This window comes from Neomonachus schauinslandi, chromosome 5, assembly GCF_002201575.2.
Source record: "Neomonachus schauinslandi chromosome 5, ASM220157v2, whole genome shotgun sequence".
NCBI lineage: Eukaryota > Metazoa > Chordata > Mammalia > Carnivora > Phocidae > Neomonachus > Neomonachus schauinslandi.
Genome location: NC_058407.1, coordinates 17,124,762 through 17,143,916, shown reverse-complemented (window position 1 = coordinate 17,143,916; position 19,155 = coordinate 17,124,762). Strand labels below are relative to the sequence as shown.

At 34.8% G+C, this 19,155-nt stretch overlaps 1 protein-coding gene across 3 annotated transcripts in view; it reads left to right on the top strand.

Annotated features, from left to right (window-relative positions):
- Positions 1–19,155, top strand: part of WASHC4 (WASH complex subunit 4) — a 60,208-nt gene that overhangs the window by 32,220 nt on the left and 8,833 nt on the right. For all 3 annotated transcript variants that reach the window (XM_021687369.2, XM_021687370.2, XM_044915347.1), the window contains exons 18-28: positions 47–126; positions 1,320–1,425; positions 1,994–2,110; positions 4,425–4,593; positions 4,870–5,024; positions 6,544–6,618; positions 6,897–7,001; positions 9,424–9,558; positions 11,147–11,255; positions 15,560–15,626; positions 16,082–16,168. In XM_021687369.2, coding sequence (XP_021543044.1) covers positions 47–126; positions 1,320–1,425; positions 1,994–2,110; positions 4,425–4,593; positions 4,870–5,024; positions 6,544–6,618; positions 6,897–7,001; positions 9,424–9,558; positions 11,147–11,255; positions 15,560–15,626; positions 16,082–16,168 — 1,205 coding nt within the window. The remainder of the gene's footprint in view (positions 1–46; positions 127–1,319; positions 1,426–1,993; positions 2,111–4,424; positions 4,594–4,869; positions 5,025–6,543; positions 6,619–6,896; positions 7,002–9,423; positions 9,559–11,146; positions 11,256–15,559; positions 15,627–16,081; positions 16,169–19,155) is intronic.

Here is a 19,155-nt window from a genome sequence, read left to right as displayed (position 1 = left end):
GTCCTTACTTTGCAACTTCTCTGTCATTCTTTTCCCTTCCTGAAAGAAAACATTTAAAGATGAAGAACTCTTTCCACTGCAAGTAGTCATGAAAAAGCTGGATCTTATCAGTGAGCTTAGAGAAAGGTAAGTAGGGATATGTAATGATACTCAAAAGGTAAGGTAATAGAAACATCAATTTTTTGTTTAGCATAGCAAGAGAAGAAATATAACCTAGATAGACCATTAGTTCCTCCTTGTCACTCCTTTAGCATGACCAAAATGAGACTGTGACTAGGGATCATATTTCTTTAGTTTTGCTTCTACAGTAAGGAGGTGGCTTCTGGAAGAACTCCCATGAGAATGTGATACCACCCCTAGAGCATCTGCTAGACCTTGATGCCTATTGGATTTACTGTCATTGTCCACTAGCATAGTGGACTTTTAAAATTGCTGCTTTAAAACAAGGTTTCATCTATTTGTGAGAGACTTAGAGAGTCATGTCACATGTCACATTCTGTAATTTTATTTTGATACATGAATTGGAATTCACTTAAATGAATTAGTTTTTGGAAGCCCCTTGTGACTTTATTATTTTCTTTTTATTGAGGAAGTAATATGTTTCTTGAAGGGAAAATGGGTCTTCTGAATTTTGATTCCCAGGTGAATTAAGGTTACAGCACAGTTTTCATTTAAAGCTTAATGTTTGAAACTTTAACGTTTTAACTCATTTAAAACTTACTGTTTTTTGTTCTGAGAACTTGAGACTTTTGTAGTTAGTAGCATTTAACTTTCTATCTTTGGAAGAAATAGTGAGCCTGCTTCATTATAAGATACTTAATGATCATTTTTTTTTGCTGCAGAATGGTGTGAAATGGTCATTTGGCAAAGATTATAGACAGGTTAAGTGTAACTGGGTTTCTGATTTTGTTTTGTTTTTGTTTTTTTTGTCACTTTTTTTAAAAGGTTCTGTTTTTCAACTTTGAGACAGGTAAAATGGTGCATGTGATGCAAGTATTATAAGTTCAGTCATACCAAATAATATTGAAAATTTTAACTATTTAAAAGTTATATCATTTTTCAAGTATGCTTTAGAACTAAAGCATATATGCAGAATTCTGACAATATCAGATATTGGAATGTTTTGTTATCCTTGTTCAATCTGAAAAATACTTATCTTTTGGCTTTTCTGTACTAATTTTGGGTTATGTGATACAGGGAATAAAAAATGGGTAAGACTGAGCTCTTACCATTATGGTATAGAATGTTGTTCCTTTCATTATTTTTGGGATGGGGGGTGCTTGAGTTTTGCTACCACTAATTACTACTTTACATTGTAGAGTCCAAACACAGTGTGACTGTTGTTTTTTATACTGGCACCGAGCTGTCTTCCCAATTTATTTAGATGATGTATATGAAAATGCTGTTGATGCAGCCAGATTACATGTAAGTGAAGAATAATGTAAAAAATAATCCATCATTTTTAGTCACCATACAAACCATTCTAATTAGTTTTAAATACAATCATTTGACTTAATAAATCATTTTAAAATTGACTGCTAATGTTTTTACAATGCTGTGCATATTTAATAAGCAGTTAGTTTAGTTAAATTTGATATTAATGTTAATGAATTAACTTTTTTACTCATATTCCTATCATTCTCATTTCACTTGATTTTAGTTTATGTCACAGTAGTCTGACATTTACTTGTCAGCAAGGTCTGTGTTACTCAGATCTGTTTCCTTACGGAAATAAGTATTTGAATGCTCAAGACAGAGGATAAGTAAATGTGAATTTTTTTTTTGATTTAAAGTATCTGCTTTAGAGAATAAAATCTGGCTCTTATTTAGGAAAGTAAGACAGACATGTTAAAAACACTCTTCAAATTGAGATTTTGTCTTTAAAGATAGATAATTAACCTTTGTGATAGTCCTTTTTTTTTCCCCTTTGTGATATTTCTTAATTAGAGCTCTGGTTTTTTGAAATTCATGAACATTCTGATTTTCTTCTTAGTACATGTTCAGTGCTTTACGGGACTGTGTACCTGCTATGATGCATGCAAGGCATTTAGAGTCCTATGAAATACTTCTGGATTGCTATGACAAAGAAATTATGGAAATTTTAAATGAGGTAATATATTCGAGATTGCATTCCAAATACATGTTTTAAGCTTTTCAATATTTGGAAAAACTTTCTGGATTGAAGCAGGCTTTCATTTACATATATGTTATATATTCATATTCATATGTCATAATATAAATTTATGAATCACTGTCTAGAACAAAGGATTTCTTTTTAGTTATAACTATTGTGCTAAATTGGTCTTTAATTCCTAATTTTTTAAAAAATATTTTTTATGTATTTTTTTGAGAGAGAGAGAGAGAGAGCACACAAGCAGGGGATGGAGAGGGACAAGCAGACTCCACACTGAGTGCGGAGCCCAAGGCAGGGTTCAATCTCAAGACCCTGAGATCACCACCAGAGCCAAAATCAAGAGTCGATGCTCAACTGACAGCCACCTAGGTGCTCCTAATTCCCATTTTTTATATAGAAATTCAGACTAGGAATTTGGAAATTGGTTTGAAAATTGAGTGCTGCTAATGGTAATGCAGTTACTGCAACTTAATTACCGAAATTTTACTGAATTATTTGGCACGTCACTGACTAAAATTTTCTGTTTATTTAAATTTTCTAAATTTAAAAGATTTACTTGTATACAGATAATTCAAATGCAGTGTAATATATACCTTCTTGTTTTAATGGAATGCATATTATAAACACTGATATCTTTAAATTGTCATCTAGCAATGTTATATGGAGGGAGAGATTAAAAATGAGTAAACTTCACAATATAAACGATATTCAGGTTTGATAAAATTGTGAAAAAGTTTATGTAATTTCTTGTATTAACTATTCTTATATGTATTTTATAATAACATACATGTTTGGCCAGTATTTAGAACTTAATGGTAGACCAGAGAAGATGATTAATTTCATTACCTTTAGTGCAATGAATTTTGTGATTTTTTAAAAAAATGATTATTATAATAAGGAAGCTTTTTTTAAAGATTTTATTTATTTATTAGAGAGCACGCTTGGTGGGAGGGGCAGATGGAAAGTGAGAGAGAGGATCCCAAGCAGACTCCCTGCTGAGCATGGAGCCCAACATGGCATTTGATCCCATGACCCCAAGATCATGACCCAAGCAAAAATCAAGAGTCAGATGCCCAACTGACTGAGCCACCCAGGCACCCCTATAAGGAAGCTTTTTAAAAAATTTCTTCTCTTGGGGCGCCTGGGTGGCTCAGTCGTTAGGCATCTGCCTACGGCTCAGGTCATGATCCTGGGGTCCTGGGATCGAGCCCCGCATTGGGCTCCCTGCTCAGCAGAAAGCCTGCTTCTCCCTCTCCCACCGCCCCCTGCTTGTGTTCCCTCTCTCGCTGTGTCCCTCTCTGTCAAATAAATAAATCTTTGAAAAAAAAAATTTTTTTTTCTTCTCTTGCTAGTTCTCAGGACCTTTCCTTCTTAGTTACTGGTTTCCATAAATGTTATACTTTATATTGTTTATTCATGTTCCTTGTAATGAACTCATCAGACATTAGCTTTTGAAGTTCTTTTCAAGGGTTTTAAGTATTAATGAAAATAAAAATTTAGAATTTATCTAACTGCTCCCTGGTCAAAAAATCATCAGTTTAGTTTATTTTGTTTTAAAGATTTTTATTTATTGGTCAGAGAGAGAGCACAAGCAGGGGGAGCTTCAGGCAGAGAAAGAAGCAGGCTCCCCACTGAGCAAGGAGCCCGATGTGGGACTTGATCCCAGGACCCAGGGATCATGACCTGAGCTGGAAGCAGACGCTTAACTGACTGAGCCAGCCAGGCGTCCCAGAAAAATCGTTGGTTTAAAATGGAGAACATTTGAAATGTATCCTCAAGGGGCGCCTGGGTGGCTCAGTTGGTTAGGCGACTGCCTTCGGCTCAGGTCATGATCCTGGAGTCCTGGGATCGAGTCCCACATCGGGCTCCCTGCTCAGCGGGGGGTCTGCTTCTCCCTCTGCCCTCTTCCCTCTCGTGCTCTCTGTCTCTCATTCTCTCTCTCTCAAATAAAAATAAATAAAATCTTAAAATGGAGAACAGGGGCGCCTGCCTGGCTAAGTGGAGTGTGTGACTCTTGATACCGGGGTTGTGGGTTCAAGCCCCACATTTGGAGTAGAGATTACTTAAAAATAAAAAATCTTTAAAAAAAATAAAATGGAGAACAAAGTAATTTTCACTTTGCCAATAAAAATATTTTACCATAGCTTATTTAGACTTTTAAACCAGTTTGACAAATTTTTCATCATTGTGCTGATTATAAAACTCTAATGGTCAAGCATAGATGCCTTAGAAGAACAATGCAACTGGAATATCATTTTGAAAAATTAAGGTATCAATTCTTTGTGCATAGCATTTACTGGACAAATTATGCAAGGAAATAGAGAAGGATCTGCGACTTTCTGTGCACACTCATTTAAAACTGGATGACCGAAACCCTTTCAAAGTTGGCATGAAAGACCTGGCCCTTTTTTTCTCTTTGAATCCAATTCGATTTTTCAATCGTTTCATTGACATTCGAGGTGAGTGTTCTGTTTTCCTTCTTAAAGTCATATTCTGTATCTGTTTGCCCTTAACTATTAAAGAACAAAAAAACAAAACTTTGAGGGTATTTTTGTATTACTCATTTATTCTTTAATTCGTTTTTGTTTCTTCATTTTTATTTTCCTGGTACCTTATTTTAAAGGAAGAAATTTAATGTTCAAAGACAAGTTGTTTGCAAAAAGTTTCATTTCTCTTGCTTTTTTACTTTTCATGAATCAAAAATTTTTTATTTTTTATTAATTATTTTTTTGTAGCTTATGTAACTCACTACCTAGACAAGACTTTCTACAATCTAACAACAGTGGCTCTTCATGACTGGGCCACTTACAGCGAAATGAGAAATTTAGCTACCCAGCGTTATGGATTGGTTATGACAGAGGCTCATCTTCCTAGTCAGACTTTGGAACAGGTATAGTATAAAGTGTTTTTAGCATAGTGTGTTTATAGCATAACAGCATTTCTCTAAGCAGTCTTTTTTTTTCTTTTTACTTTATTTAGCATGTGTTTATATCTCAAAATATTTGCTATAAAAACTATATGCTTGACAAGAATAAAAAATTAGATGGTGTTAATTTGCTTTATGAATAATTTACCACAGGCTTCCTGTTTACACTCTGCCTTTTGTTGAACATCTGAAATCTCCATAGATTTAGATACAGTGTTTCAGAAACATTGGGATTGTGAGGTGACTTGTGCAGAATTGTAAAAAGTTTAGTCAAGATCACAGTTAAGGATTTTAAACGTAGATATAACATAGGCTTTAATGTCTTAGGAAAACATGGTTAAATGTATATGATTATAAATTTATTCTTAAAATGACGAGTGCCTACAAGCATTTGGCTTTGCTAATTCAGTGAGCTAATTTACAATATGGTAGTATCTCATGAGTGCAAAAGTTAAAGTTTTCAGTTAATTTGCATGTATTTTTTCTAAGAAAAACCAAAAATAGTATTTATCAAAAAACATATATTCAGTTCCAAAATTTGAGGATCATAATTTTTCCTCCATCCTTTTGCATTTCTAGGATCAGTTTGTATATCCTTTCATTCATTTATACATTTAGTATTTACTAAAAAGATGCCAGGCACTGAACTATGTTTTGGGACATTAAAAACAAAACAAAACAAAACAAAAAAAATTTCAGCTCATGTACTTATAACCTAGTAGGAGAAAAAGTAAGTAAACAGATTTTTAGGTTGAAACATGAGAAAAACGATAATAAAAACTTTAATGGGTGTTGTGATGCTCCTTTGAGCCCCAGTTAGAAAAGCTGTGGGTCAATTTATATGATGCCATTAGACATTAGAGTAATAGCTGAAGAATGAAGGATTCTTCATAGGTAACTTGTATGTTAAAGGTGGTCTAGTGTAATTTAAAGAAGCATAAGGATTTGGAATTCGATTTTCTAAAAATTCCTAGGTCTGCCTTTTCCTAGCTGTTTGACCTTGGAGAACTCCTTTAGCTTCATTTTCCTCAGTTGTGGCATTTAGAAGACTAATACCTCATTTTTTTTGAGATTTACATATAAAGAACCTTGCACAGTGCCTGGAAAACAGTATGTATTTTATAAATATCACCACATATCCTGACTACCTTTTAGAATCTGGCCATTAGTTTATTTAGTAAAACATATACAGAAGATCTTGGGAAGACAAATATTCTCAAGAATGGTGGGGAAATGATTGAGTCATGAATCTCTGAAATTTTAAACATAACTCTTCTTGTCTTTACAAAAGGGATAAGAGAACAAGCAGCCACGTTTCCCCAAGGAGATAGTCCTGATTATAGCAGTTAGAAGGCTCCTTAGCCTTTGGTCATACCTTTTGTATAGTTGTTTTTTAAAGTAATTTAAAAATATTGGTAGTAAGTCACTATATTGATACAAGTCTATCTTCAATAATAATAGAACTTTGTGGATTGTTTTGTAGGGCCTGGATGTTTTGGAAATTATGAGAAATATTCATATATTTGTGTCTCGATACCTCTATAATCTCAACAATCAGGTGAGTAGGTTTTAAAATTCTTTTTAAATGTGGGTGGATGTATAGTAGGAAGTCTGAGAGGCAGAGTTGATTCTCATTAGTGAAAACTAGTGAAATAAAGTGGAATATAATTGTTTAGAGATCATCTTTTTATTCCTTTGCTTTGATTATATTATCTTCTTGAATGACTTTCCAATTAAATTATCTTTAATAAAATAGATTGTAAAATTTTCTTTGTATAACTGACCAGTGTTGCTATGGATTGTGTTGTTACTTAGCATAAGTTTGTTTCGTTGCAGATTTTTATTGAACGAACAAGCAATAACAAACATTTGAACACTATTAATATTCGGCATATTGCTAATTCAATTCGAACACATGGCACAGGAATCATGAATACAACAGTAAGAACTTTTTTGGGGGGGTTTGGGTGGGTAATAGACTCCTGTTTAATTTGGTAGTTTGGCAAATAGTTTTCTCATAGAATATTCTGGTAAACATATACTACTGCTTGTTTATATTATACCTGAGTTTCCATCTTCTGGTTGGTGTAATTAAAATGTCGGGGGGGCACCTGGCTGGCTTAGTTGTTGGAGCATGTGACTCTTGATCTTGGGGTTGTGAGTTTGAACCCCATGTTAGCTGTAGAGATTACTTAAAAATAAAATCTTAAAAAAAAAATGGCACTAAAATTGTGTTGGATGTGATGGAAGCTCAGTGATACAAAGGCATTTTTGAATATCTTACCATCTCAGGATCATCATTATAAACAGCATTGGAGATTTGAGCACATTGACATAAATATATGTATCTGTGTGGATTGTCTGATACTCTTTGAAAGTTGCTTTTGCAAGCAAATCATTGATAGCAGTTTATTTAACATCAGTCATGCTCTTTTTTGGGGGGGGGAACTTAATAATTATTTGATATCCATAAAAGTAGAAATTTTCTAAAAATATTTTGAATTTTAGAAGTGGGCCTTCTATCACTTGAGAGACTCACTTGAATTTGTATGCTATTTTTTCTTCTGCGGACAAGAGAAGTCTTTGAATTTACCTGGTTTTCAGGATACACTTAACTTCTCCTTGAGGAAGAGTATGAATGCTTAAATAGTAAACTATTATTAAGCATATTTGAAAGTAAGGGAATAAGAAGGAGTTATGTAACTGGAAATTATATAGGGATCATTTTAATATTCGGTGGGGAAGCCATTAAAGTACTTGAGCTGATAGATGTGATTGGAGTTCTGTTTTAGTGGTTACCAATATAGAAATGAGACAGAGTTTATAACTTAAAATAAGGAGTCACCTGGTAGAGGTCATGTCTGAACTTTTCAGGATAAATAAACTCTTCTTTGACCTCATCTGTTAGATACTCATTCATGTAATAAATATAATTGTGTGTGTATTTTACCTGAGGCACGGTGCTGTGCACTATGGTGAGAAAAACAGTTTGTGCTCTCATGGTGATTATACTCTAGCATGGGATACAGTCATTTATCAGTTGATCACACTAGTGAATGTACATTCCTGATGTCTGGTGATGACTAAGTGAGTATAGAAGAGACAAGATCAGAGACTGGCAGTTACCCATTATTAAGAGTGGGAAGGATAAAGAAGAGACTATTTCTGCTAACACAACTACTAGTAAGGAGATCAAGAAAAAGCAGTGTTTGAGGATCATAGGGGAAGGGAGGGAAAAATGAAACAAGATGAAATCAGAGGCAGACAAACCGTAAGAGATGCTTGACCATAGGAAACAAACTGAGGGTTGCTGGAGGGGAGGGGGATGGGGGGATGGGGTAACTGGGTGTTGGACATTAAGGAGGGCACATGATGTAAGGAGCACTGGGTATTATATAAGACTGATGAATCACTGAACTCTGCCTCTGAAACTAATAATACGCTATACGTTAATTGAATTTAAATTAAAAAATAATAAATGAAAAAGCAGTGTTTAAGCCACAAGAAAAGTTATGAGAAAGCACCCATTTCTAAAACTGGGTAAATGAAGACTGTTAAAAAAAAAAATGGCATATATTTGCTAAAACAGTAGTTTTTGAGGGTGGAGGAGACGAAGACTAGTACAGGGCTTTCATCCTCTAGGACTCCCATCCTCTACGTTATTATGGCTTTAATCTCAGCTCAAATTCAACTTTTTCAGGGTTTTCTGAGTCTAGATCAGGGCCTTTTATTATTCTCAAAGCACTGGCACTTCTCATTGTATGAATTATTGCAGTTGAGATTTAATAATTTATTTAACATATAATTGTTTAAAATGTCACTCCTGCTAGAATATAGACTACATGATGACAAGCACCATGTCTAGCATGAGAGCAGATAGACCATTCCTTGCACATAAGAGGTGCTCAAAATATTCCTGGATAAATAATTGAATGTCTTCCTTCAGGAAAGTTAAAGAGCACCATGTTTCTTACTTCAGTATCATTCTAGACATGTAGATTAGTAAAAAGTAGTCTTGCAGATGGAGGATCAGAAACTTCTGATTGTGGTTTATTACTTAAAAACTAGAGTGTTGAATCTGGTTTTTTGATTCTCACTATATAACTCTTCTATTAGGAAAATATTTTCCTTTTTTTCCCTTTTGTGTAGTTAAAATATTTAAAGGGAGCTTATAGAAATTTCTGTAAACTTGAGCAATAAAAAAACTTCATTTATTATGTCCAGTGTGAATTAGACTTTATAAATATTAGACTTTATGAAAACTCATATAAATTAGAGTTTATAGATAACTGTTATTCAGTCACATTGATTTTAGATTAATTTTTATATTAACTGTCCAATTTTTTGTATTTTAATTTTATAGGTTAATTTCACCTACCAGTTTTTGAAAAAGAAGTTCTATATATTCAGCCAATTTATGTATGATGAACATATCAAATCTCGATTGATTAAAGATATTCGGTTTTTCAGGGAAGTCAAGGACCAAAATGATCATAAGGTATTTTCACATATTCTTTTTAAGGTAGTTTGAGTGAACTGTTGAGTGTATAGCAGATGTTTATGCTGAAGTTCATTATGAGACTCTGTAGTGGAGTTTTCATTTTTTTTTTGTTTTTTTAGGTATTTTTCACAATAATGTCTCCTAGATCTGGCCTCCAAGTTTCTTGTATTTCCCCTTATAATATCTTACTCTTTGCATTCTCTGTAGGCCACAGTGTAAGGATCAGTATAGCCAGGTGTTAACTTCTCTTTCTTTATTTTAAATAACGCAGAAGCAAAACATGCTTACTTTGAAACATTTAAACAATATAGAGTGCATAAACTAAATGATCTCCCTCATTTCTCTTCCTCCCAATTCCATCTCTGGAGGCAGTTGCTGTTAACATTCTGATGTGATGCTTCTAGATGTCTGTGTGATAAACATATCTATTTGCACCTACATGTACTGCTTTTTTTTCCTAACAAAAATGGTGTAATACTACACACATTATTTTACAGTATACTTATCACAGTTCTCTACATATAGATCTGCCTCATTCTTTTTAACAGTTGATAGTAAAGATGTATACTATAACTTATTTAACCTTCTCCAGCTGACAGATGTTTAGGTTTTTCTGATTTTTTAGTGTTATTAACAGTACTGCAGGTAACATCCTTTACATATTTATCTGTGAATTTGGAGACTATTAAAATTCTGAAAGGTGAATTGCTTGAAGAGAAATTTCTAGGGCACAAAATATGAATATTTAAAATTGTGATACATGTTGCTACACACCCTAAAAACACTGTACCAATTGATATTCCCATCCGTAATTTATAAGAATGCTGTTTTCCCTTCACCCTCTGGACTGAGTTTTGTAATAATGAAGAGAAATCTAAGTGGTACTAGTATAGAGGCCTGTAGCCGTGTGGATAGAGAACCAACATGATTATTAGGTGGGTTTTATATTTGATTTGCAGCATACATTCCTAGTAAAATAACTAATAAAATTATAGATTATAGTTATCAGAGAATTTAATTATCTCCTTTTTATTGGAATAAATTATATTCAGAGAAATAATCATTCTCTTGTTTGTAAGAATTGTGTCCATTTGCTATTAATATACAATGAGTAATTTCCTAACTTTTAATCAGCTGAGATGTGAAAAATCATTTTTTATTGGTGCAATTAGAAATTTTAGCTCAGCTAATGTGTATTATTTGGGAAGGAGTATGTTTATATATATAATACCTATTCAACCCACAGGAACTTGGTTGGACATCTCTGAAGAAATGTTTCTAGGAGGAATTGGTTTGTCTATCTAATAGAGTAGTTGGATGTTGGGAGACTAATAATGGTGGTGGATAACTTAAATTTGGTGACTTTAATAATTATTTTCCTTAGCTATGGCAAAAAGAAATTTATATTGACCTTGAACATTGGTAGTTTTTGTGCTATAAATTTTTTGTCGTTAGATTTGAGTGGTTTTTTTAAGGACAATGACAAAATTAGGAAGGCAAGTGGTATTAGCATGGTTGATTTTATAGGCATTTTATGCTTTAGGGGTCTTTATTAATAAAGGTAGTCTTTAAATTATCTCTTTAGTATCCTTTTGAAAGAGCAGAAAAATTCAACCGTGGCATCAGAAAACTTGGAATTACCCCAGAGGGACAAAGCTACCTTGATCAGTTCAGGCAACTCATCAGCCAGATTGGTAAGTTTTATTATAAAAGAGTTGGGAAATAAAATACAAATTCCAAGAATCTTTCTCCTTAAATATCTTATATAAATAACTCAATATCTGAGTGCCTGAGATTGATTTTATTCCACTAGAGTAATGTTCTTACCAAAAGTTTTTCAAGTATGATTAGACTGTTGGTACAGAAATAATTGATACCCTGTGGGCTAATATGTACCGAATAAAACCTCTTCAATTAAATTAAAAATATATTTAACTCATCTCAAATATCCTGCTCATAATAGTCAGCTGGTAACTATTAGGTACTTACCCTGTTCATGGCACTGCTTTGGGCTTTAGAAACTGGTTTCCTGGGCGCCTGGGTGGTTCATTCGGTTAAGTGGCTGCCTTCGGCTCAGGTCATGATCCCAGGGTCCTGGGATTGAGTCCCGCGTCGGGCTGTCTGCTCAGCACGGAGCCTGCTTCTCCCTCTCCCTCTGCCTGTGCTCCCCCTGCTTGTGCTCACTCTCTCTGTCAAATAAATAAAATCTTGAAAAAAAAAAAAACCAAACTAGTTCCCTGAAGTTACAGCCTAAGTGCAAAGGTATAAAATAATTTATGTGAAAAGTTAATTAATATAAGTAAATAAGTTACATTACTTACAAATAAGTTTAATTAAAGATGAAATGTTAAGTATTATAATTTTCTGTGTTATATCCTTCCATATTTGTATATAATTTCTTGAGTTGTCCTGCCTCACAGGTAGAACTTGTCTTCTGAAATGTGTTATATTATATTTAAAAGCAAGAACTACATTTAGTAATCAGAGATTAACAAAGCTGTACTTATTTGAGCTTTCCACACACATTATTTCTGGTAATGTCCTCACAAAAACCCTATGTGAGAGGCGTGTAATCATCATTTTAAAGATGAAAAAAGAGAAACTCAGAGAAATAGTGTTGCTAGGACTTAAACCGGGTTTTTTAACTTAAGTCTAAAGGTATTTTATATTCTTCACAGTTGTAGACTCCCAAGCAGTTAGTAAATTCTTATTGACTACAATTTGGTAAAATTTTACTTCCTGAGATTCATTCATTTATCAAACATTTACCAGGAAACTGTTGTACCAAATACTCTTCTAGATGCTGAGAAAAGAGATAGCCTTCATTCTCGAGGGGCTTTAAATTTACTAGTGGGGAAGATATTGGAAGGATTTAGTTCTAGAGTAAAGTCACTGAACACTAGCTTAAGCTTTATAAATTAATTGGTTTACATATTAGACATTTCTATTATGTTATTAGTACAAGAACTTAAAGAATTTTACATTTGACTTTTTAAATTTTAAACAATTTAATAATGAGGTATTGTCCCACAAGTACAGTTTTCTTTGTAGAGACATTTGATGTCATATTAGATTGTAAACTTCTGGAGCAATAGATCTTAACCCTTTTTGAGAATCTGATGAAAACTCTGGATTGGTTTCCTCCAGAATCATATACTATACATACAGTTTTGCATGTTATTATACCAGAGTTCAGGTGCTTAAAGTTAGAGTCAATGGACCTCAGATTAAGAGCTGTTTTTCTAAAGCATTGTTGCTTAAAACTTCATTTATTTGCATACCAGTGTCAGAGGTTTTTTTTCCCCACATGTGAGTACTGCTTGCCCTATTACTTAATGTTTTTATATTTTTTAAGGTATAATTTTGTCTTATGAAATAATCTTTAATTATGAGCTTACTATGCTAGTCATTTTCCCCCAGTACACATCAAAATACACATATTCCCCCCCCAATACACAAAAAATAGTGTCACCTCAGTTGCCACCAGGATGCGTTCAACATTTGGTGAATATTATCCTTTTCACTTTGTTCCAGGATTTTATTCTTTATTCTCTTCTTAGAAAATATAAATTCTCAATCTCCTTATAAAGCATAGTAATGTGTTTTTGAGTCTCTTAAATATCTTGAGAAAAAGAGTAAGAAATCTGAGAGTTGGGAACAAAAGGAAAAGTCCTTTTGTCTAATAACCTGCCTGCTGACATAATCACCACAACCACTAACATTTATTGAGCATTTACTATGTGCCAAAGCTTTTCTGAGTGCTTTATTGGTTCTAATTCATATAAAACTCACAGTGCTATGGGTATTACTACTCATTCATTCTTCAGGTATTTATTGAAGACAACAAGGCACTAAACAAAATCTCTGCCCTGTAGAGCTTAATGAAACAGATGAGGAGACTGAGATACAAACTTTGTAACTTGACCTAGATTTTCTTGCTAAAAAGTGGCAGAGTCCATTGAACCCAAGAAGTCTCGCTTCAGAGGGTTCCTCCTAACTGTTGCTCTATACTTGCCTCTCACTAGCACATTTTGATCTGCCAGATATTGTTCTGCCAATTGTAGGAAAACAATGAAACCAGGTGTTTTATTTTTTTAAGATAGGTATTCTGCATCTTAGAAGATGTATCTCTCATATTGGGATAAGCTTAAAATAGATGGAGTAATACTTACTTTGAGAGTTGTTAAAAAAATTAGGTGAGATAGTGTATGTAAAGCATATATTACTGTAATGATTGTGAAATATTAACTGCTTCTTACCTTTTTGTCCATTCTTTCTCCCAACTAATTTCAGTTCATTTGAGCAATATACAGGTGACTCTTGAACAACATGTGTTTGAATTGTGCAAGTCCTCTTATATGCAGATTTATTTGGATGAATACAGTGCAGTGCTGTAAATGTGTTTTCTCTTATGATTTTCTTAACATTTTCTTTTCTCTAGCTTTATTGTAAGGACACAGTATATAATACACGTAACATACAAAAAATGTGTTAATTGACTATGTCACTAGTTAAGGCTTCTGGTTAATAGTAGGCTATTAGTAGTTAAGTTTTGGGGGAGTCAGAAATTATATGCAGATTTTCAGCTGTGCGGATATGGAGGGTTCGGCGCCCCTAACTCCCATGTTGTTCAAGGGTCAACTGTACTATTGAATTCCTACTATGTGCCAGGATATGTTGGCTCTAGGGATGGAGCAGTGAGAACAGAAGCTCTGTCATGGATTTTGCATGCCAGTTGGGAGAGACACAAATAAAAAGATACAGAATATGTCAGTGTCAAGTGTTGGGTAAGGAGATGTAATAGTTTTGGGCAGTGCTGTTCGGTGATGTTCAAGGAAAGCTCTAAGGAGGTGACATTTGAGCACAGACCTAAATAACATCAGGGAATAAGCCATGTGCATATTCAGGGAAAGAGCATATCAGAGAGAGGTGACAGTAAGTGCCAAAGTCCTGAGTCTGTTTAGCATTTTTGGGAAATAGGGGCCGGAATGGAGGAGTTAGTAAAGTCCTGAGTGGTGGGGCAGGATATCAGAACAGTAGCAAGGGGCAAGATCACACAGGGCTTTGTTGACCACATAAGAGATTTGAATCTTATTGAGATGGAAAGCCATTGTAGAGTTTTCAGAAAAGGAAAGGATATGTTCCAACTTAGTTTGAAAAGAACCATCAGCACTGCTGCTATGTAGATAGAAGATTGGGAGGCAGGATGCTGAAGGTGGAAGGAGGGAAATCAGGAGGTCTTTACATATTGCAGAGGTATAGGCAAGAGATGTATTGGTTTGGTATAGGGTCATCGCTGTGAACATGAAAAGTGGTGGGATTCTGGCTACATTCTGAAGGTAGAGCTAGTATAATTTGCCCATTGATTAGATGTTAAGTATGAAAGAAAGAAAGGAGTCAGGGATGACTTGAAGACATTTTGCCTGAGCAGTTGAAAGGATGGAAATGTCAGTTTCTTTGAGATAGGAAATATAACAGGGTGAAGGTCTTGAGTTTGACTTGAACGTATTAAATTAAAAATTTTTCTTAGTCATGAAGGCATAGGCATTGGATTAAAAAACCGGGAAGAGTAATCCAGGCTGGAGGTATAATTTGGAGGCGTCAAGTAAAGATTTCTTGATATCATTTCCAATTGCATGTGTGCGGGTGGCGAGGGGAGGAAAGAGAGAGGGAGGCACTCGATGTGATAATGAAGAAGTTATTGACTATGTTTTTTAAAAATGTCATTTAATGAAATTGTTTATCAAATGTCAGTCACATTTATTTATTGATACAGCTGTGTATAAGTGTATATATATTTATATTTTAGGCACACTAATATGTAAGTTTTACTTTTATGGAGCAAGAACTAAAGTAAAGCAGAGAAGAGGAATCCTTTGGTACTTAAGAGTGGTGAAACCTGGTAATTGACTGCTATATATGACTGTATTCCTGACTGTTAGAGTTTAGAATTATTTGTATAAATATCTGATGTGTGTGTGTGTGTGTCATTTTTAAGGTAACGCTATGGGCTATATACGGATGATAAGATCTGGTGGCCTCCACTGTAGCAGCAACGCCATCAGGTATGGGTGCGAACATCGTTTTTGCCTTGCTTATGCCGTTTAAGAATTTTATGTCATTTAAATTTATCTTTATTGTAGTTGATATTGTAGACAAGTGTTTTCTTATTGCTATATTTTGAGATAAAATATGGAAGAAAACCATTAATTCTACTGGTTAAATTTTTTTTCTTGAATTTTAACACTGTAGCAGATCTCTGAAAATCTTTATTTCTCTTAAAGTTATAGTTAACCTATCAGTACAGTTTGAATGGTTCTAAAGATTACATGACTTTAAGGATTAGAATTTGATTATTCATATCTAAAAGACAATTTTAGAATTTAATTGGTTATATTAATAATAGAACTGAAATGCAAAGTTCTTTCCAAATATATAGTTGAAAAATTTAGCCTTACAATACCACTTTCATATCTATGTCAGTTGTGCATATTTAATAAAATTATTTCCCAATTCTTAGATTTGTGCCTGATCTTGAAGATATTGTAAATTTTGAAGAACTAGTAAAAGAAGAAGGTCTTGCAGAAGAAACATTAAAAGCAGCAAGGTAATCTAAATTTGGAGACTTAAAAAGTATATGTTTATAATAAAATCATCTTAAAGGGAAGATTAGAGGGGCGCCTGGGTGGCTGAGTCAGTTAAGTGGCTGCCTTCTGCTCAGGTCATGATCCCAGGGTCCTGGGATCGAGCCCCGCATCGGGCTCCCTGTTCGGCGGGGGGCCTGCTTCTCCCCCTCCCACTCCCCCTGCTTGTGTTCCCTCTCTCGCTGTGTCTCTGTCTGTCAAATAAATAAATAAAATCTTTAAAAAAATAAAGATTCTCTCTCTCCCTCTGCCCCTCCGCCACTTGTGCTCTTGCATGCTCTCTTGTTCTCTCTTTCTCAAAATAAATTAATAAACTAATAATGGTAGAAATTGATTATAACACATTGAATAAAGAACTTAGGAGCCCCAGTGATGGTAAGAAAGGAGCAGAGGGAAAGTTCCTTCTTTTTTTTTTTTTTTTTAAAGGATTTTATTTATTTATTTGAGAGAGAGAGAATGAGAGACAGAGAGCACGAGAGGGAAGAGGGTCAGAGGGAGAAGCAGACTCCCCACCGAGCAGGGAGCCCGATGTGGGACTCGATCCCGGGACTCCAGGATCATGACCTGAGCCGAAGGCAGTCGCTTAACCAACTGAGCCACCCAGGCGCCCGGGAAAGTTCCTTCTTTACAGAAGAATGCCAGCTAATCGATACAGAATGGATGAGAAAATCTAGGGAGAAATCACTGTTTTGCAACCACCACTCTAATGCTTGAAACCAGACAAAAATCATCAGTAAAACAGTTTTGAAGAACAGAGTATTCATTCACTATCAGAAGATTATCCCACAAATTGCTTAATAACCACAAAAGGGAACTATCTTTAGAGAGATGGATGTATTCCGCCAAACGATCAAACATAGCATCACCAGTTAACAGGACACACTGATACTATGGGGCCTCCTGATGCAGTGTAATGGCAAATACCCATGTTGTGTTCTTGCCATAAAGATTTACTCTGAATTTATTATGTGGAAACCATCTGAGACATTCAGAGTGTGGGGCATTCTATGAAACACCTGGCCTAGACTCAAAAAATGTCACATGTCATAAAGGACAAAAATGGCAAGGAACTCTTCTAGATTAGGAAACTGAAGAGATCTGATGACCAAATGCAGTAGGTAATCCTTAATTTATCTTTGATGAGGAAAAAAAAACATTTGGGGGATAATTGAGGAAATCAGAGTTTATGTACATTAGATAATACTGTATTTTATTTTGGGGTGTAATGATATATTGTGGCTTTGTAAGAAAATGTCTTGGTTCTTAACAGATTCATATTAAAGCATTTGTGGGCTAAGTGACATGGAATCTGCCAACTTGAAATGTTTTGGGAAAAAGAAAACAAATGTGGCAGATGTTAAATGGTGAATCTAGGTGAGGGGTAAATAGGTGTCCAGTACACTATATTTCAACTTTTCAGTAGGCTTAAAATTTTTTTTAAATGAAAAGAAATGGAAAATGTGTGTGCATATTTATGAGAATAAGGCCCCAACACAAGATTTGCTTTGCAATAGTCTATTAGGTAGCTTAGTTTTTTGCCAAATTAAAGAAGCCATGTACAGTTAATAATATATTTAAAGTCCTGTGCCCTGAAATGATTAGTTTGTGGCTTGTATGTCAAAGAAGAAAATCAGACTGTTATTCTTATTAAATGATGTCATTCATTTAAAAATTGATGACATTTAAAAAATATTTTTGAAGCAGTTCCAGGAGGTCAGAGAGGTGGGATAATAATTGTCTTTTAAGATCCCTAGGGTAAAGCTGTCTGCTAATAGCAAGGTCCAGATCCATGCAAAGGAGTGGATGACTGACAGCAAGTGAAGGAAAGTTCATGGCAGGTGAAGTCAAGAAGTTGTGGAATTATGATAATGAATTGATTATCTAAATGAGCAATGAAGTCTTCCAGAATGATAGCGAAAATACATATTATAGTCTGAGATAAATAAAGGTAGGGCAGTGGTTTAAAAGGAAAACTGCTTTCAGGAAGGAGTAGTTAGGTAGTGGATATAGTGGGATCATGTGAGTCTCAAAGGAGAGATTCCTACCTTTTAGTGGTGGGGGAATAATTTGAAAGTGGTGGTAGGTATAAATGATGGATGAAGGAGAAAAAGCAGCTTATGTTTCTGAACGTTAAGTGGGAAGCTAAGTTCTTGAAAAGGAGCCAGATTTCAGTTGAGGTAGGAAGGTACAGAAGAAGCATTAGTGAAGACAGTTAAAATGAAGAGGAATTTATTTACAATGTAATGGAGGGGCGCCTGGGTGGCTCAGTCGTTAAGCATCTGCCTTCGGCTCAGGTCATGGTCCCAGGGTCCTGGGATCGAGCCCCGCATCGGGCTCCCTGCTCGGCGGGAAGCCTGCTTCTCCCTCTCCCACTCCCCCTGCTTGTGTTCCCTCTCTCACTGCCTCTCTCTCTGTGTCAAATAAATAAATAAAATCTTAAAAAAAAAAAAAAACAATGTAATGGAATTCTACAGGACTTATTGTGGGCAGAAGAAATACAAAACTTAAGTTCTAAGATGCTCTACATATTTTATATTAGGGACTAAGTTAATTAAGCCATAGTGATCAGCTTTTTTTTTTCATATGGAAATGAGTTCATTCTGAACTCCAAGGAAATGGACTTAGAAATGTCTTACAATGTTTTATACTTTGAGTACTCTCATCTAAGGTGATAAGAGATGGATTTAAAAAGCCATATCTTCTTGGGGTGCCTGGGTGGCTCAGTTGGTTGAACGTGTGACTTTTTTTTTTTTTTTTTTAAGAGTTATTTATTTTGCAGAGTGGCGGGGAGAGCAGAGGGAGAGGAAGAGAATCTCAAGCAGACTCCCTGCTGACCATGGAGCCTGAGGTGGAGCTCGATCTCATAACCCTGAGATCATGACCTGAGCTGAAATCAAGAGTTGGGAGGCTTGGGGTGTCTGGGTGGCTCAGTTGGTCTGACTCTTGATTT